Raw genomic sequence first — 20,907 nt, 5'->3', positions numbered from 1 at the left:
AAATTTATAAACGTGGGATATTAATAGATAAAAAGCTTACTCTAGCCCCACAGAGAAACAGCATTTAAATGGAAAAAGCAATGTAAACTTCTATTAACATTGTCCACACGGCTCTTCTCTTATAAAACCCCTCGATCACATTCTCATCTCTCAGCCACTTTATACAAGTTCTTCTACTCTTCTTCCTCCTTTATCCCTTCACAAATACAATGGTGAAATTCTCAAGGGAACTCGAAGCTCAACTAATACCAGAATGGAAGGAGGCCTTTGTCAACTATAGCCAGCTCAAGAAACAAATAAAGAGGATCAAATTAACAAGAATTTCCAAGCAACAAGAAGCACATCAAGGGGACTTTGGTCTCTCAGTTTTTGATTCCTTTCGCTTCATAACCAACAACTTATTCAGTTCAGACAACAATAAACAAGATATAATTCAGGTAAAGTACAAAATCATTGCTACGGTTAATAAAGTTTGTGCTTGCTCTCTGGTTTGTTGTTGTTCAGCTCTTTTTGTGGTGATTCTAGTAAAATGAAAAAATGTTTGATAAACACTGCCCTATTCAAAGAGATACAAGAAGATATATAAGAGAAAATAATTAATGTTAAAAGATATATAATACACTTGAGGTATAAATAAGAGTTAGGATAAAAAAAAACAAAATATGGGACGTTGCGTCTGTCTATGATCTTGTATGTGCTTTAGTCAAGTTTTTTTTTTCTGTGACTTCGTGCATAACCTTTTTGCAAGGAAGGGAGAGAAAAGCGAAAAAAATGACATCATTTTCGGATGACAACGATATGTTACTCTGAGGCTCTTATTTAGTTAATTTCTTATATTCTGCTCAAAAACTCTCGATGAACACAAAATTGATTCCAATCTGGTTTCTCTTCCAATTTTCAAAAGCTGGCTAGCTGTTAGTTTATGATGATATAGACATAACTAAAGTGGCCTGTTTTCTCAACAAGGATATGCAAATTACGTTTGTATATTTGTATAACCGCCACGTTAGTTCCAGTTAATATGAACCACGAAAACGTAATGCGATGACAATGGTCAATGATCTATTGGTTGCACACGACAATCTAAAAATGTTACTTTATGGTCCAATCAAATAAACAACCCAAGATGAATTGAAGCAATTCTTCTTAATATGGTAAGACAATCAGATGCATATACCCTTCAAAAATATTTTGATTCTTAAATTTTGGTTGCATGTTATATTTATCAAAGAATATATACCCTTTAAAAACTACCTATTCGTGAGGTAATCAAGTTGACGTTTTAAAAGAAAAATCAACATTAAAAAATTCAATATATACTCAAGAACGTGTAATCAGTATTTCCTTTTAAGTCTTGAAAATATTTCTAAGGCTAATCTACCCTTTATAATGATTAATTAATTTGATGTATATGCTTAATTATTTATAAGTGGGAACTAAAAATGGAGTGAATAAAATAATAGTCAAAAAGCAAAACAAGAATGTGGAGAGAGTGAGAATGGCATTAGGGACTCTAAAGTGAGTTTAGTGGCCTTTTTTTAAAAATTCTGAAACTCCTTTCTGCTTTTTTTTTTCCTGCTTTCGGTAGTTTCTCCCTCTCTCACGAAATGAGGTGAAAACGGATATTGGCGTTAGTGGGAAGCACTATTGCTCACATACACATCACAAAACCAAAAAATGCACTAGATCATTAATGTAAACTTACATAAAATGATATATAAAATGAATATTAATTTTTATATTGTGTACATAAACTTAATAACGATTGAAAAGGGGTAGCTATGTATAAATGTTTATATTTATTAAAAATTGTGTTATAGGTGAGGAGGAAAACCGTGGAGGAGAGTGGAGAAGAAGTGTATGAAACTGAGCTGGCGCAATTATTTTCGGAAGAGGATGAAGTGCAAGTGTTTTTTGCAAGGCTTGATGAAGAGCTAAACAAGGTGAACCAATTCTACAAGAAACAAGAGAGTGAGTTTCTTGAGAGAGGAGAAATGCTTAACAAGCAGCTTCACATCTTGCTAGACCTTAAGAAAGTTCTCAGTGATCGCCTCCGCAAAAATCCACCGCCAAAGGCTTCTTCTGATACCGGAATTTTACCTCATTCTCCGGTTCACAGCTCCAATTATTCGGGTCACCTCTCTTATTTATATTTCACTTGTTAAATATTAACATTAATTCATGAGTTATAAAAAAAAATGAAAGCGAGCCTTCAATTAATTGTTATAAAAGTCGAAGTAGCTTGTTAAAATGTGCTACAATAGTTAATAATTTAGTCAAAATATACGTTATTATAAGACTTGGGTGATTTTTCATCTTTAAGTTATTTATTAGGAATTTTTCCGAAAAAAATTTTTCCAAAAAAAATATTTTTTTCGGAATAATTATATATAAATTAATTTTTTTCATCGTTTATTCATAAATTTAACAGATAATGAATAGGAAAACAGTAAAAAAATCAATTATATAAATATTTTTTGAAATATAAATTAAATTATTTAAATATACTTTGAATCAATAAAAATGCTATTTCTTGCTTAATATGTTTTTTATATTATGATAAAATGGTTAGTATATAATTAATATAAAAAAAAAATTGTTGAAACTATTATTCATGAGTACTTCACAGAAATGAGTCTCTATGCAGACAAGAAAATTTCTGCGCCTGTGATGTGGAATAATAAGGACGTCACACGTGTCTCAAAATGCAATAATTAATTTGTTGAAAAATATAAATTTCTATATTTATATCCTCTAGATCTGCTTAACGATTTAATATGCATTTGTTTATGCAGAAAGTATTGGAGAATCAGAAGAAACTAATTCAGAAATGGAAGAAGTAATCTCAACGTTGGAGAAAAATGGTCTAAGTTTTGTGAATTCAGCAATGAGGGTAAAGACAAAGAAGGGAAAGCCTCAGATGGCAATGAGAATTGATATTCCGGCCACCACGCCAACACAGGCACTGACGGCTGTTACTTCCCTGTTGTGGGAGGATTTAGTGAACACTCCAATGAAACCTGGGTACGGAGAGTTCATTAACAAGAGAAAAATCCAATATGCTGAGAAGATGATTAGAAGTGCATTTGTAGAGCTCTATAAAGGTCTTGGCCTTCTCAAAACTTACAGGTTATTGTTCACTTAATTACGTACATCTATCATTATTATTACCACTGCTAGAGTTAAATATATTTTTAATTTCAATGTTAATTAAATTTTATTTATTTTTAGTCTTTGCAAAATATAAAAATTATCTGGTTTTAGTCCTTGACAAACGATCAAACATACACTCCTTTTATTAAATATAAGAAGAGAAATATAGAAAATGATGGAAGCTGATTTGGGGTATGCTAGCCTTAAATTAGAATGAAGGATAAAGACTAAATATTAATGAGGCTAAAAAAGTGTGGAGTTGGATGGAGTTTCAATAGATCACGTAAGAACAAGATTTTGGGTAGATAAGGCAAATGGAGGTTTGTGAATGGGTGCGATAGCTGGATTATACGGGCCAACCTGATTGATCCATTCATGATTCAAAATCATGATATTAACTATAATTACCCAAAATAACTCTCTTTACTTGCTTTAAATCAGTAATATACACGTCCTATTCACCTAATAATTTCATCATAATGAAAACCCTTATTTTTAATGGTTGGGAACAACTTTTTTTTTTTTTTTTGCTACGATGATAAAAGATGTAAAGGCGATATATAGACAGTTTGAATGATCTCATAAATAAAAAAAAGTACCCTTAATTTAAATTAATGTAAGAACGCAAACTTACTACACACACACCCAAGATTTTTTTTCTTTTAAAATATCATCAAAATATTCTATATAAAAGAAACACTTATTCTATCACTTCTGATTAAGCGCACTACACGTCAAAAATTAACTGGCAAAAAACTAGCGTTGGAAAAGTTGTGAGAAAAAAGATGCACAATGTGTTGCTTCTTTGTTTGGGCTAGTTGAACAACTTTAAACATGATAGAGCTGATGAAGAGACCGTCGAAATACTAAGATATAATTAAAATAAGAAACCATTTTTGTGTGAAAGAATTATTACGTGTCACTCCAAAAATAGCTTCATTTCTTTAGTCACGCAAGTACATGTCCCTGAATTTTCCATTCCTTTACGTAATATACGTATGTTTCATTGAATAATGGTGGGTCATAGGCCATAACCACTTACTGTACGTGCCTTTTTTTTATAGTGACTGTTGAACAATTTCTGACCACATTCTATCTATTTTGCAGCTCATTGAATATGGTAGCATTTTCAAAGATACTCAAGAAATTTGACAAGGTACGGCTTCAAATATCTTCAACTCTTTACACATGACACTACATGAACATGAATGCAACATTACATTGGAATTTGAGATTACTTCTTTTCTTTCTTCCTTGTTATGTTACATTCTGTGTATGAATGCATAAATCTTACTTTCAGGTGTCACTCTATGGTCTTACTCAACGAGTTAACAAGAGTAGTAAAGACAAATGAATTGAAAGTGAACTCTGTTACATAATTCATCACGTTTCAAACTAACTCGCAATTGCGGGCTATATTCCTCACATGAAGGTCATGAACGACATAACAATTATCTCAATATATTCATATATGTGTAACCAACCTAATTGCCCAAACCAATTATATTTCTATATATAACTCACACAAAGCATGACCTAAGATATAGCAGCAAAACAGCTACTCGCTTCCATCCCTTTCCCCTATATAGTTATTGGGTGATGTCTTATGTTTAAATCCTCGTGTACTACCATGCAGTGCTCCTTCACATGCATCTCCATTAGAATTTTAATTAAGCTCAACTTGGATAAAATTGTTGAGAAATTCTTATATTGAGTATAACAAATTAATAAAATTTCTATTATATTTCTTTATTATTTAAAAATCTCTCATTTAATTTTTCTAAAATTTACAGAAATAATTTAGTTGGCAAGTATACAGTGCATAAGAAAGGTGTGTAACTCGATCTAAAATACAGAGTTCTAATTCTTTAGGGATAATAAGGAACGTGCCTCTCTTGTATTATTAGCTTTGCCCCTTAAAACATCTTCATTTTTGTGAAAGGAAACAGTACCCATGTTTAACTAGCTAGTTATAGTTCAACTACAGTTTTTAATATATGTAGTCTCACATTTAACATTTTTAGTTTACTTTCTTGATTTATATTACGTAGGTGCATTTATCATGCTTACGAGGTCTGTAAGAAAGACCAAGTGTTCTTGACTCAATAATATTAACATGTCTCATATATATTATCATGAAACAAAAATTAAGGGTATGTTTGAGTAAATAATAACAAAGTACTGAATTAATCTATTCTAACTATATGAAGGTTTATGACATAAATTTGATTATGAAATTTATCAAAATAAATTTAAAAAATTATATTAATAAATTATATCATTAGCTTGTAAGAATTATAAACTATTTTTATAAATTCTTGATGAACAACTCTTTCAAATTACTGTCTCTTAAATATATAAATCTCAAAAAGTAAAAACTATTATTTCATAGGTAACTCATTTGGTAACAATATACGGATGTACGCAATTATTTAAAGCTGAACTTATATCCTCCACTCAAAATTTGCCTGTCATAGTGATGCCCAAAGTACCAGTACTCGTTTTAATTGAGTAACTTGTATCACGATTTGATAATTTAATTCACCTCCTTGACATTGATACATAAAATAATTTCCATGTTACAAACAGTTTATTAGTTTAGCATGTTTTTATTTTTTAATTAAATTCCAATGATATGAGCGAAATTATATCGCCATTTGATCAGGTGTCTTGCCAAAAGGCTTCTGCAAATTATTTAAAAGAAGTGAAGAGATCCCAGTTCATTAGTTCTGATAAGGTATGCCACTTTTTTCCTATATGCATTTATTTTATAAGTAGGGAAAAAAAGAAACAAACAATTATTCAAATTTCAAGCACCATTTCTTAAATTCTCAGTTAGGAGAATGGATTACACTATAAGGATTTCTAATAATTGGTGGTTATTTTCAATATAATATTTTGACTTAAGGTTGTAAGACTAATGGACGAAGTGGAATCCATATTCACAAAGCACTTTGCCAACAATGATAGGAAAAAGGCAATGAAGTTTTTAAAACCTCAGCAGCCAAAAAGTTCTCATATGGTTACCTTCCTTGTCGGTAATGCCCTTCTCTCTCTCCCCTAAGTCCTAAACTGTCCTTAACAACTTCAAATTAATATTTATTAGCCTATTAGTGAATATTTTTAAAAAGTAGTGTTCATTATATCATTTGTTACTTCCTAACAGTGCGTTCAAAAGTCAAAACGATATAATATTTTATGCCTAGTGATAGCTTGATCACTTCAAAATAATGTAATACGAAATGATTACTACAAAAAGCAACATCCATATAAAATTTTCAGGTATGGCAACCAGCCAGTGGCCACTAAACCACTAAGCTTATAGGACAATTTTATAGATATGTAAATCAATACCCTTAATTATATTAACATTTCATTGATGTTTCTATGTTACTTCTTCTACAGGGTTGTGTACAGGTAGTTTTGTATCCTTGTTTTGTGTATACATAATATTGGCTCATTTGTGTGGTATATTCTCGCCTAGCACAGAGCCAGCTTATACGGAAGCAGTCTACCCTGTTTTCAGGTGCAACATTGCATGGTTCCTATTTGAATTTAACTTCACACATGACTTTTATTTATGATAGAATAAGTAATACTGATCAAAATCCCAACTCTTTAACCTAAATTATTCAAACAAAGGAATGTCTACGGTTCAATACATTTGTGTAGGTGAAGAAGACGGGTGCCAGTTGTCCTATGGAAGATGCTAACCAATATTGTTAAAGCACTAATTAAATAATTAAAAGTTTAAATATATGTTGAATTTTATATTTGAGCAAATTTTTTTATTTTAATTCCTCTAAATGTAAATTTTTTATTTTGATTCTTATATTTTTAGAAATTTTTATTTTTAATTCTATCATTAACGTGGTCTACTAAAAAGTTATTATGTGTCAATTTAGTTAAACCTCGCATGTGAGAAGGATTACAAATAAAAATATACAAAATGAAGAATGAAATTTAAAAAAGAAACTTCAAATTCACTAAAATAAAAATTTTGTTAAAATGTAAGAATCCAAATCTCATTTAAGTTATATTATAATTGAATATATTTGAATAAAAAAATTTGTTTAATGCACTCCCGTTATGATTTGCCATACACTTTTAAAGTGATTTTTTATAAAAGATTTTTTTATTTCTTTAACTTAGAATATTGATTAACAAGACTCTTATAGTAAATGGCTGATTCTTGTTTTGGGTGAAAAGTTTAGCGAAACCTATCTTTTCTAACTCAAATTTGTAATAATAAACCATTACCCTGCACATAAAGGAGGGAGGTGAGGGGGGAAAGCATTAAAATTCTAAGAACTGAGATTAAACATCTAAACTAGAGAACATAAAATGAAACCTGTTATCGCTGCACTAATGGTTACATTACATTGATTTTGTGCAGTGTGTTCACATTGTTAAGCCTACACTTGTTTATGTTTGGATGCAACCTGTACACGTGGAAGAGTACAAGAATCAACCATAATTTCATATTTGAATTCTCACCAAACACAGCATTAAAGCACAGAGATGCATTTCTGATATGCACTACCCTCATGACAACTGTGTTTGGAGCAATGGTGATACACCTGCTTCTAAGGGCTGCAGGTTTTTCTCCAGTCCAAGTTGATGCAATTCCTGGAATTCTTCTTCTGGTTAGTTAAAAATTACTATTGCTTTTTTATGTTACTTGAAAGCTATGATGCACGGATACGCGAGAAAGCTCCACGTCACACGTTGTATTTGTGTCAAATATGGATACATATAATATAGTTGCTATTTAGTTATTAGTGACAGCTTTTATATTTTATAGAATTTATAATACTATTTACTTATTTTAATTATTCTTTTTGTCAAATTATTGCTTGACTAAGATTAGGTCAAGCTTGTCTTAAATGTCAATACACATACATAATATAAGTATATTTTAGTTAGTAAATGTTGCTTTAGCCGTATTCTAATATTTTAAAAAAAATTATGTGTTTATTTATGGTATCATATTGTATAATATAGCTTGGTTAGCTTTAAATTCTGAAAAGTTATTTATAATAGCATTTCTAGAGTTCAGGTTAAATATTTGTGCTGATCATGAACTGCCATTTTCAGATCTTTGTAGTTCTTCTCATTTGCCCATTTGACATTTTTTATCGCCCAACGCGCTTCTGCTTCATCCGTGTTATGCGTAACATAGTCTGCTCTCCATTTTATAAGGTGAATTTGTTCTTACATTCCTTGGAACAATTGAACACAGTGATATGACATGGTGTATATAGTCATGTACAAAATTGAACTTGTCATTGTTTTATTTAATTTATTATTCCTACAGGTTCTGCTGGTAGACTTTTTCATGGCTGACCAACTAACTAGCCAGGTGATCTTATTGTGCAATAAGTTTATTTTGTTTCCCTCTTCTTCTCAATATGCATCCTAATCAAAATTAAATTTTATTTTATCGGTTACAGATTCCATTGCTAAGGCATTTGGGAACAACAGGTTGTCACATTTTTGCTAGAGTTTTCAAAACAAACCACCCTGAGGCCTGCCATTCTGGAAGACTATACGTAGAAATAACTTATATTATCTCATTTTTGCCATATATTTGGCGGGCATTGCAGGTATGCCTTTGATGCTTATGGTAATGTACATTCTGTAGTAACATAGCAAGCTAGGAAATTAATCAACTACTTCAAGAATTAGGGATATGATGTACTACTTTTGTCCCTTTTTATCTGTCTAGAGAAAAGAGAAAAAGAAGTGTTCTTTTTTATTTGTCTATTTAAAAGTACAAGATAATAATACTAATTATTATTTTCCCACTAATATACCTTTTTGTCCATATGAAATATTTATAGACAAAATTTATGTGTTATTTTTTAGATTTTATTTGTGTTGTTTAATTATTAATAAAATAAAATATTTGTATTTAATGTTATTCCATATTAATAAGGTCAAACTTAATTTTAATTAAAGAATACTGTACCTAAGTTTTATCTAATATTTATACTATTTGAGTAATTCAAGAGTTAAGAAGGAAATCGACTAATAAAAGATAAAGTAGAAAGTTTAGCAATTAATTCAAAAAAATATTGAATTTCTTAATTTGTATAATTTATTCTTTCTCTCTGCAGATAAATTAACGAGAATAGAATTAAGGACTATTGAAGCAGATTTTCTTTTAAATACTCCATTTTATGCCATCAACTAACACCTTTGATATGCGATTATCAGTGTATAAGGCGATGGTTTGATGACTGTGATGTTGCCCATTTGGCTAACATGGGGAAGTACGTTTCTGCAATGGTTGCAGCAGCGGCTAGAGTCACATATGGGAGGCAAGATAACTATGTATGGTTTGCTATAGTCTTAATCACTTCTGGGATGGCCACAGTATATCAATTGTATTGGGATTTTGTTAAGGACTGGGGTTTTTTCAATCCCAACTCCAAAAACCCATGGCTCAGAGATGATCTAATTCTTAAATATAAAAGCATATACTACATGTCTATTGTAAGTTTCTCTTTACATATTTGTGATTTGAATATGGCAATATACCCCATTAAATTGGTCTTAAAATCATAAAGGGGTATTGAATTTCAGGCGTTGAATGCTGTTCTAAGAGTGGCTTGGGTGGAGACTATGATGCACCTCAAAGTGGGGCCTGTTCAAACAAGGCTTCTAGACTTTTTGTTAGCTTCACTAGAGGTTATTCGACGAGGGCATTGGAATTTCTACAGGTGCTGTCTCTAACATTTTTAAGAGTGCTAAAAGATGACTTTTTCATTGTTCTGAACGCCCTTCTTGTTTTAGTTCATCAATTTCATTTGGTCACGACTGAAACTATCAATGCCTTGCTCCAATATCACATCTGAAGTGACACAATCTGTTATCCGTAAAGAATCAAATCATCCCACAAGGTCAAGTTAGCTGCATATATAGTATAAAAAGTTCATAGCAACAATACTGTAATTAGAAAAAGGAGAGAAACAATTATAGAAATATTAATACTTAATTATAAAGGCCCTGAAATTATGTTATTAAGTAAATATTCGGAAACAGTTACTTTAAGGAAAAAAAAAATTTTGAAAAATTCTATAAAGAAATTGGAAGAAATAAGTAATTATTTCTTTTAAATATATTGAACAAGCACCTACTAAGTGCATGTTTGATTTCATATTTATAAGATCATAAATTTACCTTATAACTTTTACATTAAATCTGCGTTTTACATGTTTTTTAACATGTTATCAAACACACACTTATCAGCTTGACGGTAACTGAGCAAAAGTTGATTGTGCTATAAGTAGATACTTATAATTACCGTTTAACAAACCTCGATTTTGCTAAAGCTCTAGAATTATGTATCATTGGTAGAGGTTTTAAAATTATGTTATTTAAAGCTAATGAGTTAACAACTTTTGGGGACAGGTTGGAGAATGAGCATCTAACCAACGTTGGTCATTTTCGAGCAGTGAAGGCAGTTCCGCTACCATTTCGCGACATAGATTCAGACAGCTGAGATGACGTTCTCATACAAGTACAAATTTTCTAATAATGCCAAAGGAAATAATATTTTGAACGTTACCAATTGAAGTATCAATAAACACAGATTGTTATGCAAAACAAGAATGCATGACAGATGACATTTTGTCCTGTAAATTGGCTCTCACAACGTTTGGATTTCATGTTCCCCAAAATTAAAATAAAAAATTATTCTCTTTTTGTAACTTATTCCTGCTTTATTAAATTGGTTTAGTAACCAATATGAAGCTTGTGTATCTAACATACTGTGAATTGTAAATAAGATTAAAAGTCTTGATTTAGTTTATTGAAATAAGTTGAAAATATATTAATTTAAAAATAAATATAAAATTTGATATTATATATATATATATAGATATAGATATAACAATGCATGCAATATCACTTGATTTATATGTAAATGTATTGGTGTTTGATTTTTACATATAATGAAGTAGTCATTTAAAAATATACAAGATATTAATTTAGTAATGTTACATTTTCCTTATCATATTAGCCGTTTAAGTAACTTTAAATTAATCCTTAAGAATGATGATAATGCAACTTTTTATCAAAATAGAGTTTAAAAATAAATTTTTAAAATTATATAAATTCAAAACATTTTATTAAAAGGGGTGTTATAAACAGTAATCGAATTACAACAAAACTGAGTCAATCAGATGTGTCACTTGTACAGATCGAGACACATGGCACTGGCAAGCACGCAGAGTAGAGCCACTTAGTTATACATCACTCTTATTAGTTCAAGATAGGTGTCACACATGCAAGGAGTTCAACCTCATGGTTACGCACCACTCAACATAGTCATGACACGTGTCAAATGTCCGTCAATGGGACCAATTTAAAAATTGTCTTGTCTCTAATCTTGCATTTTGTTGGAATTTAGGAAACCGAAAGGAATTGTTAAGGATGCAAAACTCATAGGGACATAACATGTGTCAATTGTTCGGCTAATGACTCGTTAAAATATCTCAACTCTTAAGATGACACCACATGTTTATTAACAGTTAAATTACACTATTTTTAAAATTTGTTTTTAATTTAAATTCATTTTGGTAAAAAAAAAAAATCTAATAGTGCAACCAATTAAATGTTAGACTGAGTGAAACATTTCCTCTTTTATAACTAAGTAAAAGAGCTCTAATGTATTCCAAACCAAAGATGTACAAGCCTCAAACTCTAACCCTTTGTTTATTTGAGAGAAGAAAAAATAAATTAAAATGAAGAGAAAAAAAGAGATAAATTTAAATTCTAAGTCAATTTTGGTTTTATTATTTCTCTTTAACCAAATAAAAACAATACATTAGTATGCATCTAACATTTCAACCATACTTGAGCCAAATTCAAATGTAGATTCAGAATCATATTTGCTATTACAGGTGTAACTCATGTTCTCAAATGCTCATTTTATTTCAAACTAGATTGAATATAAAAATATACTGATTCAAGAAAAACTGGTGGGTTGGCATAAATATGTATATTCCTCTTTCTGCTCTACCAGACTGATCAGTAATATGCGGTCAACCTGGGAATATATGCAGCCATTCCATAGAATATTAACACCCAAGCATCCACATCTAACATAATTTCGTCTGATGGAAAACAAAACTCTAGTCCTTAAAAAGCATAGCAAGTAAAAATAAATAAAAAAACACTAACACCCTTAAGCTTAAGCAAATTTATGTTTTGTAATTGTAGACAAATAAGGCTTGAAGTTACTAGAAATTAATAATTATCAAGCTATTAGATGCCTCCACATAGCTGGTCGATCTCTTGATATAAGAAGAGCACGAGATCCCAGATAATCAAAGGAAGGCCAATACAAGTCATCTGGGCCAATAACTTCTCTAAAACTTTGAGCACTGGAATAATCCATATTGAGAACACGTAGTGCATCATCTTTCAGTGCATCAAATACAAATAGTCCTAGGCCACAAACACCCATGACAAAGTCAGAATTACCCCATACTTGAGGGATTGCTGCATGATGTGAGTGTGCATTGGAATCTGGAAGGGCATAGATGCTAAACAGTCCTTGTCTGCGCAATGAAAATTGCTGTAGCAGTGGTGAGGACTGCTTCTTGCCCATTGAACTTGTGCTGGTACAACCAAGGAAGACGGAGTCCCCACGCGAGAAAACCGATTGCGCATTCACACCATGTTTTGAGATCTTAAGGCCCACACCAGATGGCTGGCGAAAGTCCAAGACATTAATAGAATCTGATGTGCAGAACACACCGTCGTGTCCTTCAGCCTCTGATGAGCTTACCCTGCATTATATTTCTCAACTTGGTTAACAAAAGGGAAACATAGCAGTGAAAATGCATGACCCTTATGAAAATGCCCTTATCCTTAAAGACCAAAATCAAGTTCTTCATATTCTTTCCAAGAATAAATAACTTTCACTAAATATGTGCTACAGAATTTTCAAAAACTATCCACATATCATCATTCAATTGGAGAACATGATACTAGGACATAAGGAGCTTGACCAAGCACCTAAGTTTTGTCCTTCCCATAATAAATAATAACATGAATTGCAAATATTAGGCCTGAAGCTTTCCGTTGATGGGAAAACAACTCAAATAAGACTAACTATACATGTGTTTGTGCTATTAGTAGACAGCACGAATACAGTAACTAAGATATAGTTTTATAAGTGGGATTCAGTTGGACAATGGGTTTGAGTGAGTCAATAATTGGAAGACTTCCTTTTCTTTATCTTGATTTGCGTAGAAATTTTAAAACTGGTCCTAGTTGAACCATGGAGACCTGAATTCCACTATGGTATCATAAATTTTCTTATCTTAGATATAAAAGGAAAAAATAAGTCAACATGCTACCTTATTAGACAGAACATAGAGCACACAATGCAGAAACAGGACATAATTGATAAAGAAGCTAAGGTTCAAATCTAACTCACCTTTTCCGAACCCCACCACCCAACTCTGCATCAGTGTTGCTGACATGGAGAGCAGAAACTTTTCGACCAGTTGTAGGAACAGAGACCAGAGCTTGAGGAACAATTGAGTTCACATCCCATAAAGAAACAGATTCAGCTTCAGCCACCACTACTTTTCCTCTGTTCCTCCACTGCAAAGGGCTGGAATATTCCATTGCTTGAACAGGCTTCTGAACATCCCATTTCATGATTTGCTCTCCATCACGAACATCGAAAACTTTCACAGATCTCTGGGAGCAGGCAGTAGAGATGATAAGAGGGCCACAGGGTCTATACCACCACTGCTTAGCTTCTGCTGCCACAATGCCAGAAGTAGAATTCCTTCTATGCACAATATTGTTAGGCAAGGGTCTAAGTGCGGTTCTTGAGGACGCTGTTCCAGCCTCAACTTGGAGAGCTCTCACTTCCTTAGTGTAAAAATCCCACGAGCAAAACCCTGAATCCAGTGTGTTGCCAGCAGATGCAGCAACCACAAATCTTCCAGAACAACCATCTGAACCAGGAGCACGAATGATCCAACAGTCTCTCCACATATTAGGTGAAATTTCTGCCGGAGGCATATATACAGCTTTTTCCTGAAAGAATGATAAATTTTCAGATGATAAATTCTTCATTATATCGTACCATATCATATCATATGTTATATCATGCTTTAAGCTTCTTTATACCTGTTTGAAAATCTTTATTATGAGAAATAATTACTTTCTCTCTTCAAAAGCTCTTTAGGAAACGCTAAAAAGATAAGAGATTATGATAATTAACCATCGTACAAATCATCTACCTCAATATTCACCACTATCTACATGCAAATCAAAAGGCGAACAGGGTGAGACCAATATTGTCCGAAGATCATTCATACAAACTGATATACATAGATAACACTAATTAACATGATATAACTAAAATCTAAATCATTAGTAATTAACCATCCTACGAGATTGAATCGACTACATTAATAGTATTCAGCACTAACTTATATAACTAAAATCTAAATGATTAGTAATTAACCATCCTATGAGATTGAATCGACTACATTAATAGTATTCAGCACTAACTTAATGAAAATCAAAGGATGAACTTGGTGAGACTAAAATTAATGACATACGTTGACATTGAACACAGAATATTCATACAAACCATTATTATTAATCTTTACGGATAACATTAATACCATATAACTTAAATCTAAATGATTAGAAATCAATCATCATATGAGATTAAATGAATGGCCTACCTTAATAGTCAACAAATTTATATGCAAATCAATAATTGAACTAAAATTAAAAGAGTCCACAAGCCAACATTTCAAACATGCAATGAAGAACGCATACCTCACAATTGGCAATATCATAATAGGAACAGGATCCATCATGATGAGCAAGAAGAACAGCCTCCCCTTCATTAACAAACCAGCCACCAGAAGCAACCTTGTTCCCAATCTCATTCAACTTAAAATTGAAAGCCTCATCCATCACCTCCTCCCCAACAATTTCCCCTTGCCGATTCTCCTGATCATCAAATTCCTCAAGCTTCTCATCAGCCGCAAGCAGAACATCAATGTCACACTCTGCATTATTCCAGCCACCATTCCCTCCCTTCTTCCCATTTCCACCATCCATATCCTTCACCTCTTCAAACACCTTCTCCTTCTCTTCTCCAAGAGAAGCCAAGAACTCAACGGCAACGGAGTTATCGTCAACCGGACTCAGCACCTTCTCCTCCTCCTTCACCACCGTCCTATCCCGAAGCAGTTTCTGATGAGGGAACAATCTTGCCTCAAGTTCCTCATTGTTCAGCCCTTTGACCAAGCTCTTATTTTGAATACCCACGTCATCATCACCACCACCAACAACACCCAATTGCTTATTGTCACTACAATTTTCACTATCATTATTCTTCGAAACGACATGAACCATGGCCTTCTCGATCCCTGAGATCTTGTCCTGAATATCAGAAAGAATAACCTTTGACGCATCAGGGTTGTTCATATCCAACATCTCCTTCGTCTTCTTTATATCGGAGGCTATTCTCTTCACCTTCCCTTCGAGAAACGCAAGCTTCTCGTGAAGCCTACTAGGATACTTGTTATTGTTGTTTGTGTTGTTGTGATCTACGAGTTGAGAAGTTTTGTTGACTTCAAGACTTGACCTGGTGGTGGTGGTGGAAGGTTTGAGCTTTTGGGCGGTTGTGGGTTTGCTGATGGGCTTTGTATGGGCCAGGTTGTTGGGTATGGGGCGGTCGAGGGAGGGGCTGGAGCTGCGGCCACGGGGTTTGAGGGTGGGGTTGTGGGTGGGCCCGCGAGATGTGGATCGGCGAGGGTTAGAGTTTTCTTTGAGGAGAGAAGGGGAAGGGAATTTGCGAGTGGCGGAGAGAGGGGTGGTGGAACGGGTGGTCGAGCGGCGACGGAAGGTGGCGGCGTCGTTTTCGCCGCCGCGCCGAGTGGACGACATGGCTCAGTGGGTGACTGAGTGAAATTAATGTGATGTGAATGTAAGTGTGAAAATGGAAGTTTGGTTTTGTGGGTTGTAAATTGAGGAGAGAACGAAGATTCAAGGATGGAGGAATAGGGATTCAGTACGGTTAATTCAATGTGTGCCGTATGATTTTTATCAACAGTTAGAATTAAGCCACGTGTGAAATAAAAATAGAGTTTCGTGATCGGGTTACGCGTGGCTTGATACAAGGCGTTTGATGAAAACCGCACGGGGTCTTATACTGTAGTGAATCTGAATTCTGAGCGGGAAGTGATGCAATTTTGAGTTTTGAAAATGCTAAGCCGGGAATTTGTTTGTTTTTGTCGCTTAATTTACGCGACGCTCTTTTTTGGATTTTCTTATTTCATAGAAAGGTCATATGGTATTATTAATAACATGGTTCTTTTAACATGACTTCTTAGGCGCACCATAAAAATAAATTTAAAATATGCTGAAAAGGTATCAAAAATTATTTAATATTTATTTTTCATGTTCTATATAAGTATAAACAAAATTTAATTTTTGTGTTATGCACAAATTGATAAACATGATTTTATTTATGATAATAATATTTAATTAAATATTATGGACATAAGATCATCGTTTATGCATGCAATTAAGAAGTTTTGGACGAAGCATCGATATTTCAACAAAAGAAGAAGAAGAAGATTGGTATGAAAAGAATTGAAGTGATGGCTTCAATGAAAAATGAGTGAATCAAAATCCGTAAGAATTTACAAGTTGCAAAAGAGCAAATATGTTCCCTTCATTCCCTCCCTAAAGTATTGGTTGAATAATAATTAGCATATTAATTACTTTCTCTGAGTTGAATTTAAACCCTATTGAGCCTCGTTCTTGGTTTCGGGCCCTGAGCCAGATCCAAAATCTGAAATAGAGATATCAGTTAGCGAATCCCCTTTGGAAGATCTTCTAGACGATGGCTTTCGCACTGAACCATCTTCCGAGTTCTTTGATTTTCTCCGATGAGTTTTGGCGCCAGTTGGTGGCATTTCTTGCGACGGTGAATCTCCGCCGTGGTTCGATCCACGCCTATTTCGCCGATGCCGAGAACCACCTGATGATTCATTTGCCGATGTGTCTGCAGATGGGTCCGATGATCGGTGGCTGCGTCTCGTGTGCTTTTGTTTGGTCTCACTGTCTATTGATTGGTGTCGAGACTTGGGAACCATATGTCGACTCTTTGAATGTGTTCCTTTTGCATTTGATGAATTGTTGTCATCTACACAAATTAAATACCAGCTTGTCACAATTGTTCATAATGTGCTCCTACATCCTCAATTCTAAAACAACCACGACAGACATCAAAATTACAGAATCAGAAAATATACACCCAGCAAATTTTCTTTTCTTATTAAAAAATATTTTATATAAAAAATTGAGAAGAGAATCTAAAAATTAGTTTTGACTATTTTCTATTCTCACTGTCTGTATTTCTTATTCTTTCCTTAAAGCTACATGTAGTTTCTCTCTCTCTCCTGTTTTATTAATTTTGTTAACCGAATTTCTTAAAAATATTTTTTTTAGAGTTTGAAATATAAGATAAGAGAAGATAAGAGAAGAGAAGAGAAGAGTTTGAAAAATTAGGAAAAGGAGGTCAAGGGAAAAAGAAAGAAAGTTTATGAAAAAAAAATGACAAAAGTTTGAAACATAAATTTATAGAAGTTTTAAAAGGTTTATAAAAATTCTACTTTACATTTAAATAAATCTTTTCCTTCTTTATTTTTTTCTCTAAAATTAACTTATAAACAAAGTTAAATCATTTAAGGTGTGCAAACCTTCAAGCATCTCATTTACTGTTCCCGATGGGTCTCCTTCTTTTGCTGGTTTGAACTCTGTCATCTGCATAAGTTTTCAAATTGATCACAAATTAATGTTTGTTGAGGAAGAATTATTAACCAAATAAAAATTATTACTATGAAATAGGAGGGAATTAGAATAGTACCCAGCTAGGTGCATTTGCTGATGGATCATCTGATCCAATGTGCGCCACGTGCTTTACATCAGTTGGGAACCCAATTTGAAAATCATCTTCTTTTTCTTCTGCAAAATTATTGTGATTAATTCACTAATTCACAATCTGTAATTTGAAAATCTCAAATTGTAAGAATAATATTCAAACTAACAATAATATGAAATGTAGGCTTTCCAATTTTGATTTTTTAGAGATAAATAACAAAATAATAGCAGTTAATTTCATATTTTTGAATTACTGCCATCAAATAGATTACTTTTTTTCTTTCCTTTAATCTGGGCATCGAGCTGTATAACAAAGCAATCAAAGCATATATCAATAATAAAATGACAAGCTCTTAAATGTGTTTATCAAATAAAAGTCTGGGGAAAAAAAAATGCGTGTCTGTGATCCATCCCTTACACAAAATAATTCTCAACACCTAGCAAAAGATGATTAAAAGAAAACAGTGAAACATAGCAATAAAAATTTCCTACTCTTAAAAAATGCATGGGGTCAAGAAAAAGCTATATCTCATTTCTTAGTGAGAAAAGAGACTGCGCATACCAAATATTTGGGATATGTATCTTAATCCTTTAAGGAGTCCTTTCACCTTGGTAGACATTGAGTAATATAAATGAAGCTCGTTGATATACTTACACCCAGAAACCCTCCACTTAAAATTGATGCTGGTGCAATTTCTTTCTTCAATGGAACCAACAAAAACTTTCTGAAAGAAACAAGTAACCCAAATGATTACATAAAAAATCTGCTTTGTACCAATTAAATATTTGGCCGTATTACTTAATGACACAATAAAATGAGTAACTAATCCTTTATGCAAAATCCATTATTTATCAATGAAATTTTCACATATTGAAAGCTTTCTATATAAAAAGGAAAATTGTTAATATTAATCTTTGGCGAATGATTTTAAACATCTAAGAACAATAATTTGTCATTAGAAATGAAAGTATGTTTCTTTTCATGGTCTGAAACACCTTGCAAAAGGGAAAAGATTTCATGATGAAAAAATTGTGTTGGGAAAATAAGTGGAAAAATAAAATTAAGAAAAAACAAATAAAGATTACAACAAATCAAAACACCTACGTACCTGGCTCTACCTTCAGAGCATAATACTTAAATGAAGCATATATAATATGACTTTATTGGCTTCCATATACACTTAAATGAATCACAAAACCTAAAGCATGCATGTACCAGCAGTGAAGAAGAACACACGTATCAAGTTGGCAAGGTAGGAGAAAGAAATTATGCAAAGAAAAATGGGTGCATGGTGCTCTTGGTTGGTTGTGTAGGAAAAAAAACCAACCAAGAAGAGGGAGACTTTCAGGGTTGGAGAATTCTCAAAAGTGAAAACAGAAAGAGCAATGGTTTTTTATCAAACACCCTCCTATCGTTAGGAGTGATCAAATCAAGACATGTAGCTCAACGTATTTTTAGGTGAAAATCCAGATATGTAATACTACATTTTTAAGGCACAGAGGCTATATTTGGGCTTGGTGCTTTTTCAATGGCTTCTTTTCTACTGAAGGGACGAGAAACAAGGTCGAGAAATGATAATTGGTGACCCATAAAAAACCTAAACTCATTCCGTTAGTAAGAATATTGTTGGGTTGGGAATTTTCAGCTTATCATTTATTTTCTTACGTTAAATGTTGTGATAGAAGTACACGATTATTTGTATGCATATCGAATCAAATACTATAAAAACATTTTATTTTCGATTGCCTAACTCAACCTGCTAAATTTTACCCTTTTAAAAAATAAACTAGAAGCCGAACTCGTTCAATGTACAGAAAATATTAATAATATAGTGTTTATGTAAATTTGTTATTATAAGAATAATAACTTATATTTTGTATTTAAATTAAAATTATTTTTTATGAAAATTTCAAAAAATTAATTTAAAAAATAAAAAAAATGTAAATAGTTACAATATTATTCCTTATCCCCTCGAAAAGACAAAAATTATATTCATAACAAAAATGCGCCTAACTATATAACCAATGCTTACTTATAAATATGATTGTATATAAATTTTTAACATATAATATAGTATAGCAGGCTCCATGTCCATTTTGATTTTCCATTATGAATGTTTTCTTCTATGATTGGAGACTGTCAAATAAAAATGATAAATAAATATAAGCTTTTACACATAAAATTATTACTACATTAATTTTGTCCAACTAGAGAAAGAACAACAACATTTAATTTATATGTTGTTGATAATGCTATTTTTTTATAAACTTTAGTTACCTGTATCAAGAAACCTAAGAGATTAATCATATAATGCATATTGATAATGAATAAAATTATGGAATATAAAAATTGATATACTTTATTAAATTTAGAGTTAGGATGTATAGGGTTCTTACATTATGGTTTTATTAGAAACATCTTTTGCTGTGAATAATGAGTCCCTTCCTAGTTGATGTTTGACCTTTTTTTAGTTCATCTCCAATTCTCGTTTTCTCTTTTTTTTTTTTTTTTTGGCCTTACTTACCGACGGTGGATTAATAGGATCAATTTCAACTTTTATCCCATACTTGGCACCACAATTAGACTTGATTATGTGTGCTTAAGTTTGTAAGAATTTCTCCATACTAGCATTCATTGACAAATTCTACTATTTGCTCTTTTACAATCTTGTGTTGCATCACATGCATGCACACAAGGATAATCTGCTAATTGAATTCTACTGTTTGTCTTTTTCTTTGAATCTTTAGTTTAAGTTTTAATACATATGACACACAAAATCAATGCTCAAAATTTGAAAAAATATATTAGCA

At 32.3% G+C, this 20,907-nt stretch overlaps 3 protein-coding genes across 3 annotated transcripts; 1 reads left to right on the top strand and 2 right to left on the bottom strand.

Annotated features, from left to right (window-relative positions):
* The first annotated feature begins 209 nt into the window (after positions 1-209).
* Positions 210-10,856, top strand: LOC113873463 (phosphate transporter PHO1-like). The gene is made up of 14 exons (XM_027511593.1): positions 210-437; positions 1,821-2,133; positions 2,796-3,129; positions 4,261-4,309; positions 5,819-5,890; positions 6,062-6,191; positions 6,559-6,679; positions 7,550-7,799; positions 8,251-8,355; positions 8,471-8,515; positions 8,607-8,759; positions 9,373-9,651; positions 9,742-9,878; positions 10,570-10,856. The coding sequence occupies exons 1-14, from the start codon at positions 210-212 to the stop codon at positions 10,658-10,660; spliced, it is 2,307 nt and encodes a 768-aa protein (XP_027367394.1). The 3' UTR covers positions 10,661-10,856.
* Positions 10,857-12,418: 1,562 nt separating this feature from the next.
* LOC113871503 (KIN14B-interacting protein At4g14310) lies at positions 12,419-16,095 on the bottom strand. The gene is made up of 3 exons (XM_027508596.1): positions 14,977-16,095; positions 13,607-14,220; positions 12,419-12,953 (listed from the first exon to the last, which is right to left on the bottom strand). The coding sequence occupies exons 1-3, from the start codon at positions 16,093-16,095 to the stop codon at positions 12,419-12,421; spliced, it is 2,268 nt and encodes a 755-aa protein (XP_027364397.1).
* Positions 16,096-16,958: 863 nt separating this feature from the next.
* On the bottom strand, positions 16,959-18,716 carry LOC113871502 (CRIB domain-containing protein RIC1-like). The gene is made up of 4 exons (XM_027508595.1): positions 18,659-18,716; positions 18,083-18,180; positions 17,916-17,979; positions 16,959-17,359 (listed from the first exon to the last, which is right to left on the bottom strand). The coding sequence occupies exons 1-4, from the start codon at positions 18,714-18,716 to the stop codon at positions 16,959-16,961; spliced, it is 621 nt and encodes a 206-aa protein (XP_027364396.1).
* Between the last annotated feature and the right edge of the window lie 2,191 nt (positions 18,717-20,907).

The sequence above is a fragment of the Abrus precatorius genome, unplaced genomic scaffold (genome assembly GCF_003935025.1).
Source record: "Abrus precatorius isolate BTA unplaced genomic scaffold, Abrus_2018 Scaffold7, whole genome shotgun sequence".
NCBI classification, from domain to species: Eukaryota; Viridiplantae; Streptophyta; class Magnoliopsida; order Fabales; family Fabaceae; genus Abrus; species Abrus precatorius.
The sequence above is the reverse complement of the archived record's forward strand: the minus strand, read 5'-3'. Positions and strand labels throughout refer to the sequence as shown.